We start from the raw sequence: 9005 nt of genomic DNA, 5'->3' as shown, positions 1-9005 counted from the left end.
GTGTGATTGTTAAAGTTGATATATAGTGGATGCTGATTCACAAGATGAACGCAATATTATGTTTGAGCAAATGAAAGTCATGAGACTCATTTCGTGATACATATTTAAGAATTCTGCCTGGAGGTAGCTACCTTAACATTCCATCATCTCGAATGTTGCCATGTCTGAAAGATATCCTCGGGATCGTGGATAAATTTGAGCCTATGTGTTCAAAAGGTGAAAGTATGGCATCGATTCTGTGTCATCAGCCTTGGAGCTATCCAGCAACAATAAAGCTGCTTTCAAATAAGATACACTTCGGATGGCTTGTGTCCCAAAGATCCTATTCATCAGATGGACATCAGCCTGCACTTAAGGGGGCACATTTCTTGTGAGCTGATGGAGGAGATGATTTGTGCCTGGCCAAACTACCAGCTCGAACTCGATATGCAAGCAAGAAGCAATAGAAGTGGTCATGCTTAGTTCCGCAGCAAGACTTACGAACCAAACAGGTGAGACGGATGCTTCAATATTCTCAACCTGCTGCTCGCTCTCAAATGATCGCCGTAAAAGGCAATGCTTGATTGGTATCTGTGCTCGAGGAAACAAAAAGGCAGGACTGGCCACGAGATAATTTCTACAGAGCCATGAAACACAGGGAGTCTGCCCGTATTTCACAGGTATTTTGACCCTTTGATCTAGCGTCTCTCAAGGCTGTTGTCAAAAGTGAGCATATCGGGCCTTGAGACAAATGTAGTGCATAGGCTGGACGGAGTGACTTGTCAGAGTAACAAATCATCCAAAGAACACAGTCTCTTGACCACTGAGTCTAGCCTACCCTATCTACTATACTCATTGTTGCAAGGGTGAAATTAGTATTCTGACAAGGAGCGATTGTATTTCGGCGGATCTGGATTCAATCTCAACGCGTTGCTGATTCAGAAGCGCCTGACGATATGGGTTTCTCAAGGTCTTGTTCACCCAGACACCCTTCGTTTGGCCTCAGTATGGGCTCGAGTCTGTCCGAGATCCAGCCTTAGGAGACGGTCATTGGCGATGAATGCGCGGATACCGAGAGCCTTCGATTCTAGCAGAGTGAGAAACCCGACCACAAGTAGAGACCCAGTGTTAATTCCACCAGTATCAACACAGACGTCTCACTTTTCCCGTGATTATCTCGCCTAGGGGCTCTGGTGGAAATAGGAACCAGGAAGCCACAGAAAATTGAAGACCTGTGAGCTTCCAGGGCAGCGGTATAGTCATACCAAATGCTTGTGCGCCTTGGAGAGCCTGTGGTTGTGGTTTGGGAGGCCCCTATCAAGGATGCTAGTCCGGCGCAACTTTTGAGGATCAACTTAGAGCAGATTTGAAGTTTCTTCGCAACTTATTCCGCTTCTGATGGAATCTTCTTTTGTGCAGGTGCGTTTGCATACTTGGCAGCCGGGTTGGGGACCCGACCTGTCGTTCGAAACGCACAGCACAGCCCCAATGGAGCAAAGCAAACGACCCGTTGAGCCATCGCGGGTAGTGAGCCCCCCAGCTCGGGAACATGAGATGAGCTTCGCCCTTGGCGATCTTCTTTGCATCATGCAGTGCTACTGTATTGTCTTGTGCCCTCGCACTGAATGCAATAAAACGCAGCTGCTGGCGCGGAGTGGCATTGTGCTTGTCTGGGCGCCCTCGGAACTCGAGAAATTGCTGTGGGACAGGAACAGTAGCCTAAATGCTGCGTCCACACAGCTCAGAATCCGAGAGGGGCGGCTATTTCGCTCGTCCGCATGCTGGACGGTGCACATTGTCTGTCTTGCGAAGGAACGGGACTACACATTGGTATCGTTGTAGCCTCGGCTGGTGATGTTGGCCTGGCAGGTGAGAGACGTCGTCCGTCAGACCCTGGGTTTGTGAGGTGCCTGAGAGCCAGGCATGTCAGGCAGGCACCCCCTGCCTGCTACAAGGGCCGGCTGCCGATCATCCAGGCACTCGGACCAGAAGCTGGTGGGCCTTCAGCCCAGTGGGGACAGCAGCCATGCGACACAAATGTTCTACCGCTTTCGCAGACCCGCTTCCGTTGGAGCGGCGGAATGATGTCGTGTCCGTGTCTGGGGTGGCGTGTCAGAGCTGGACGTGTTTTTTTTCATCCATCAAGGTCGTTCGTGGCAGATTTGACAGACATGTGCACGAAACAGTGTGTTTCGGAGTGGTCTCGCGCAATTGATGCAAGGCTGTGGGATGGCACCGAGCTAAGAATAGTTAGAGCACAGGTAACACTCGACTGCGTTCCTGTGCATACGACGGTGCCTGACATCTTCGAGGAAAAAAACTCTAAAAGACGGCGACGCAATGGCTACGAAACGGTGCGATCATCGGCAAGAGATTTATCAGGCCCTCGTGGCTGCACCCGGGAGTGACGCAGGGCTTTGGGGCGCAGCGTACAGGGCTAGCTTCCGGTCCGAGTCCGCGGCCGTGGATGCCCAGATAGCGACTAAAATCTCGATGAAGATTGAGTGATGAGAATTATACGTGGATGAAGAGCAGTCATGTTGAGCTGCCAAAAGGTGAGCCGAGCTGAGTGTCAAGGAATGCCAATAACCGGTTCATGCCGAAGAGTGGGATCTTCAATGTGGTGTCTCAACATCCTGCTCAGGAATATTAGTATGACTGTGATATTCCCCTGGCAGACAGCAGATAGACACAGCAGAGTCAAAGAGAATGATGGAGGATAGTGCCTGTCCCTCCATGCAGGCAGTGCATGATTAGCGTTGCCGCCAGTGGCCCACGAGCAGCCCAAGTGGTCGAGACGCTTGTCTTGGTGCTCGTATTTGGCTGCGTATAGCTGCGTACTCGGTACTGCTGTCGTGCTCGAACTCGGGTGATTTGTGCTACTGGCCATGCTCCTCGCCGTACTTCTAGGCCCGTCTCATTGTGTGGGTGTCATCGTTGCTCAACACGAGGAGGATCTGTCTGTCTATATGCAGTCTATGCAGTCACAAGCCCGAGCCCGTTGACGGCGACTGTAGCTTGATCAGAGAACGATCACGGCGAACATCGCCACCTTCTATAATGGCTCGGGAAGGGGTACTTACTCAGGCACCACAGGCAGGACAATTCCACCCGGATCAGTCGGAAAGACGTTATTCTGCACGCGTTGTTGGGCATTTTCTTCTGGACACATCGCGGGGAGCGGGGGCGGGGGAGCTCAAGATTGCCTTGGATGCGCCATCGGTGTGTTGCTTTCTCACACACTGTCAGTCGACTGATGGTCACCGACCTCAATGTGGGCATCTGGGCATCTCCACACCCTGGTCAACCACCAACTTTTCAGGCCTCTTCCCAGTCACTCCGCCTGTCAAAAAATCCCCACGATCCACTGCGTGATTCAACTCCATCGATTTCTTTTCGGCTCGCCAGTTCCAGACGGGGCAAGCGCCTACAGCTCTCAAGCCTCGAGGCATCCTGGCAAGGTTACCACTGGCTATTCTGAAGCTCATCACCTTGCTCGAGAGCCTGTCTAGCAGAGATTCATCATAAACGCCGAGTTTCAGATCGCCCAGGGCCAGCGAAACTTCAACACTTGCAGGGCTTCAGGCTCTGCAGAGCTGGTTTCGAACACACACACACACTCTCTCTCCCCACATCAAGCGCGCTCCCGAAGATCCATCGTCCTATCATACCTGTTGCACTAAGTACATGGTACTTGAGCTGTTAAGTGGTACGTGGATCGACCGGGCTTGACGTCAGCTCTGTGTCGGCACCTGCATGGCCAACCGTCTGGCAAGTTCCAGAGGCTCCAGAAATTCCAGAGATTCCAGAGTTTGTTTCTACGTGGATGCCCAGGCGTGCCTGTACAGCACAGTACCGCGTCTTGGAAGAGGGAACCTGCCGCCGACGGGGCTATCTTCCCCTGCCCGATTTTCTCTTGGAAAAGCTAGAGATGCAGGACAATCGGAAACGTCTGATTGCTGTCCCGCCCCTTCGAAAAAGCTCGTCGTATCGCGTCTTGCCTTGCCCTGGCTAGCTCAAAGTCAAAGCAGGCCCGAGCTACCAAGCCCCAGGAACAGCCGGAGCTGGTCTTGGTGCTGGTGCCGCCTAGAGATCTGCAGGAGCTGCAATAACTGATCGATGGATGAAACGCTGCTCATTGTTCGACACTTGGGGGACTTGGGCTCTGGGCTGGGGAAAACAGATGGATCTACTGTACTATTATGTCTAGCCATCCAACTGTCTAAGTACCTAACCTACATGTGGTTGATGTAGATACCCAGGCCAGCCAGGTGGTGACGAGGGGCAGCAGGCGGTGGGATCACCTTCGCTCTGCTGCTTGCGGCCAGCCACATCGTAAGGTAGAGGCCGTCAGTCAACTCACTGGTGGGCTCCCAAGGTGCTGCGCACCAGCGTGGGATGGCCGCGTCACGCCGCCCCAAGGTGCCTCGCAACCAATGGTGGCCCCCAATTGATGCCTGCCAATGAAGTCGATGACCCAAGGCCAGCCCAAAGCATCTTCACTGTGTCTCTCGCTTGTGTCCAGGATCACCAGTCATACCATGTCACGGCAGAGTACAGAATAAAACGTGCGGCTGCCCCGGAACCCAGCCAGGCGTCCTCATCGGCTTTGCTTCACGACCCGTGTCCGTCTCTTGCCCTGCTAATCTATCTATATCTACATCTACATCTATCATCGGGCATCACTTCCTGGGCTGCTTTGGTTCTTGCCCCTCTTCTTTTGCCGCTCCACTCCCTTTGTCTTCCGTTGTTCCTCGCTGCATCGACACCGTCACTACCACCAAACGCTACGGATCGGAACGGGCAAAGCGACAAGCAAACAAAGTCGGTACGGTTGGATTGACGTCTGGGCAGGTGGCGTGCGGACAGCAGACCATCTTAAATTTAGCTGCAGGACTAGGGAATCTACTGCAAAGTGGTCTGGCAGGACAGGGTAACAGAAATAACAAGGCGACAAGGTGAAGGCCTGTTTTCACTGGGGGCCCCGACTGTGCGTTCCCTGTCGACGGGGTTGGTGAGCGCACCTGCTTGCACCTGCTGCACCTCTCGGCACTGCACCCAGCCACTTGCGACAAGCCTGCGAGCTTGCATTGCTCTGTGCCGTTTCAACCTCTCCAACCATCAGCACCCGGCACCGAGACGTCAACGCGACCAAACCCGCCACACCACTGCTGCTGCTACTACAGTAGTCGCATTCCTGCCGTCCTTTTGGCAATATCTCCTCCCTTCTTGCATCCGCAATCTTTCATTTCCCCATAACGCCTCGCTTCGCACCACTGCATCGCGACTCTACAATTCCACTTTACCGCCCTTCCTCCTCTAATCTAGGCTTCACTCACCCCAGTCGGTCTCCACTTCAGTGCACACGCACCAGCACCGACAAAGCACAGTTGTCGATCCACGCACATCGAATTCTCGTTCTATCTGCGGGTCCTGTGTCAGTTGGATCCGCTTCGCAACCCTGCCAGTTCCATCCAACGAGCCGACGAGCCCTGGTTTCCAAGGTTCCCATCGCGATTGACGTACAATCTACAGAGGAACGGCCGGCCCCTGCGAAGTCACCATGGCGTCGCAGTATAATACCCACCCCTTGCCTGCGCCCCCGGGCCAGCAGTCCAACTATCCTAATCAGCAAAACCAACAAGTCCACTATCAGCAGTCCCAGCTGCAGCAAACTCACTCCAACACAGCGAGGCCGCGCCCCAGATCCAGAGGTTTTAGTCTTCAGTCGGACAAGTCCCAGAAGAGCGACAAGAAAGAGCATTTGGTGGAAAGCCATAACGAAAAGGAGCGCCGGCGACTGCACAGCAAGGCTGATCCCACCATGGCTATGAACGAGGCGGAGCCTTGTACGTTGCTGCCACTGTTTGCCAGAACGAGTTGGATAGCTTTTTACTGACAAACTACATTTATAGCTGATATTGCTGCACACGCTGCGAACAATTTGCAGAGCCTACGTGCGCTCGAACACAAGGATCAATCCGGAAATGTCATAAGTTTGTCACCACCCAGTACATTTGTTTTTGCCCGATAAGGTACTGACTCCAACGATGCAGCCGATCCTGACCTGTCCAATCCAACGCGCTGGCGGGAGGAGCGACCTCTGGACACCATTCGTGCATTCGAGGCCGCAATTGAAGGCAATTACAGGAACTCAATGGTCAATGCAGGAGGAGGTAAATATCGACTGCCCCTACCCTCTTTCCCCCACACTCACACGCTTCCCTGGAACCCTGGGCCTCCTTTCTTGGTACGGTTGATAGCAGAAGAAATTATGCGCTCGTCAGGATCCATGAGAGACGATGAGTTGCAACGCAAATTCCGCTTGGAGGCCTTGGGATTTCCCACTGTCATTGACACAACACGCTCTTCAACAAATGGTGCTGTTACTGACATTTCGACCTGTCAAAGATAACGAGTCCGTGATGACATTCAACCCGAGGAATAGCTACTACGGCGGTGGCAGTAAGCTATTATTTTACTAGAATCCCCTTTCCATTTCAATTATTCTTGGGAGTGTATAACTGACATCTCATGGCAGACGCTGGACGTTACCAACACGACAGCTACTATAGCAGCCGGCCACAGTCGACCTTCAGGCCTGAGAGTGGTGCACCCCGGGACGGTTATCAAGATCAATATCGATGGGGACCTCCAGACCGAAGAAGGCTACCTCCACGCATGGGCCCCGGCCCCGGCCCAGGCCCCGAGCAGCAGTACCGGAACCGGCAGAATGGAGCGAACCTTTATGGGGCGGGCAACAATCAGCGATCTTACGAGACAGTCGCGTCGGGCTCAGGAACTTCGGCAGAGCCAGCAGGCTACCAGACGGACCCAACAAGCTCAGACAACAGCTCCATCGAGCGCCAGCAGCCAAGGCGCCAGCCAGAACCCATAAATGATTACGGAATTGGCTTCAGCCAGACACCTGAGTATCAAACATCGTCCTTCACTGTTGCCAGTCCTGGCTCTGCTCAGTACGGGTACCAAAATGGCGGAGGAGCACCTGCAGTGCCAAGGAAGGATGGGGCTATCCTCAGAAAGCCGACGACACAGGAGTCACAACAACGACCAGACACGGGCGAGAAGCGCAAGAGCTGGTTCAAGCGCCTGAGCAAGGGTCTTTAGGGAAGGAACAACCCACTGCAGCGACCTGACGAAGCGAGAGAGCAACCCCAAGTACGAGGCGGACGAGTGTATGACCAAGGCGGGCGATAGACACTCTGAAAGTCGGTTCTCGTCAATCGATTCAACACAAGTAAGATTGACCGAACGATCAAGCACATCGACAAGGACACCTTCCAGATATTCCTATCTGGTATGTGGGATAATCTCGATGTATGCCATCTATGTTCATGATGGCAATGCATCTCTTTTGGATACCACTTTTACCTGCACTTCGAAGCCAATGCGAACGTCTCGATACCTCACCTTTCGCCTTCTTCAGCAAGCTCATACGCGATATTTACACCGCAAAAAAACGGAGCACAGATTCCACGGAATCTCGGACTACGAACACCACATTACTTACTTTTGACTACTTTCGCCACATATTTTTTGGTCGCAAAGAAAAGACGTCAAGTTTTTGAGGCCAGAACGTGGGCATAATATCGGCTTAGCGAAACTTCAGCATTTGAACATTTGTGAAACAAGACGCTCTCAAACAGGACGTTCTGAACCAAATGGAGGACTGAATGGAGCAATACTTCGATTAAGTTTTGCCTCGACGATGTCGGAACATAACGGGATACATGCGTACATATAAGGGGCCACGGAATTCTTGTACAAGGATGCAAGAATGCATGCGGATCGATTTTCACCTTTACCCATATCCATGCGGGTACGAAGTGTTTGGGCTTTGATATAGACCTAGGAGGATTATCCAGGAGCGGGGCTAGGCAGCCTGGGGACGGTAATACCCAAATCTGAACGCTCATTAGCAGAGTCATTTTCCCTCCCAATGATGGAGGAAGTGTACAGGCTATGCCAGGCCAGGCGGAGGCAGGACGGCACGTCCAAGGTTAGGGCACACACAAATTGGGAAGGGCGGGCCTTTTAAGGCGCTGGCGTTTTACTCGATTTCAGATAGAGGCAGCCCAACTCACTCTGTCTAGATGGAGCGGCTTGCAATGACATCGGGAGACTTGAACCGGAAGCCCAAACCAAATCAACTCATGTGCTATGTTGCCAAATCTCGCGATAGTATGCGGCCACCTATTCACATCACAGAGGACACCGGGATTTGCAATGTCCCATCGAAGCCCTTTTGCTTATTCAACCAGCCACTGATGCCAACTCAGACATATCTACTGAATGCCCAAGATTTTCCACCCCCACAAACGCCAGGTTGCATGCGATACATTGTAAATGATAAGACATATGTGGCAGAATGCCCGGGTCAGAATGAATGCGTTGTAGACAAGGCAGGTAGGCAGGCAGGTAAATACACCCCCTCAGCGGTCCTTCTTGCCCTCCTTACCCTTATTCTCCAACTGCTCCGACTGGTCCTCCCTCATGGCGACGATTACGTAGGCGATGAGCACGACGTTGGCCATGATGGCGGCCGTGGCGCCCGCGAAGGTCGAGTTGCCTGTGACCGAATCAGCTGCTTAGCCCTCTGGCTTGAGGGGTGTGCGTGTTGATTGGTTTTGTTTTCCCCTACTATCTACTCACCTTTGAACACGGTGTTGACGGTCAGGAAGTACGAGCCGATGGGCACGACGATCATGGCGAACGTGAAGGCCAGCAGCTTCGCGATCACGTCCCTGGGCAAAGGCCGCCGTGGGCCGTGTCTGTCAGTAAACGGGATGCCAGGACAGACGGGTGTCTCCTCTTTCGACCCTCATGGTGAGTCCGTCAGGGAGAAGAATGGGGTGTTGGGGGGGGGGCGCCTACATGGGCACCGCGGGAGCGATGTTGGACTTCGTGCCGGCTGCTGGGCTGGCGCCGACGATGTCATCTTTCTCGAGGATGGTCTTCTCGCCCGAGATGATTCTTTGGGTGGCCATGTTGCTGACTTGGGGGCG

At 53.1% G+C, this 9005-nt stretch overlaps 2 protein-coding genes across 2 annotated transcripts; one reads left to right on the top strand and one right to left on the bottom strand.

The window, feature by feature from the left end:
• Window positions 1–5542: 5542 nt before the first annotated feature.
• On the top strand, window positions 5543–7107 carry J7T55_008587 (uncharacterized protein; the record flags this gene model as incomplete). The annotated part of the gene is made up of 5 exons (XM_053138920.1): window positions 5543–5828; window positions 5895–5975; window positions 6036–6155; window positions 6391–6444; window positions 6521–7107. The coding sequence occupies 5 exons, from the start codon at window positions 5543–5545 to the stop codon at window positions 7105–7107; spliced, it is 1128 nt and encodes a 375-aa protein (XP_052997862.1).
• A 1325-nt stretch (window positions 7108–8432) lies between these two features.
• On the bottom strand, window positions 8433–8987 carry J7T55_008586 (vacuolar atpase assembly integral membrane protein vma21; the record flags this gene model as incomplete). Its single annotated transcript, XM_053138919.1, has 3 exons — window positions 8433–8569; window positions 8653–8744; window positions 8875–8987. 3 exons carry the CDS (start codon window positions 8985–8987, stop codon window positions 8433–8435), a joined length of 342 nt encoding a protein of 113 aa, XP_052997861.1.
• Window positions 8988–9005: the final 18 nt, after the last annotated feature.

This window comes from Diaporthe amygdali (assembly GCF_026229845.1).
Source record: "Diaporthe amygdali strain CAA958 chromosome Unknown NODE_4_length_2575358_cov_65_588622, whole genome shotgun sequence".
NCBI classification, from domain to species: domain Eukaryota; kingdom Fungi; phylum Ascomycota; class Sordariomycetes; order Diaporthales; family Diaporthaceae; genus Diaporthe; species Diaporthe amygdali.
Note: the sequence above shows the minus strand (reverse complement) of the source record. Positions and strands in the feature narration are given on the sequence as shown.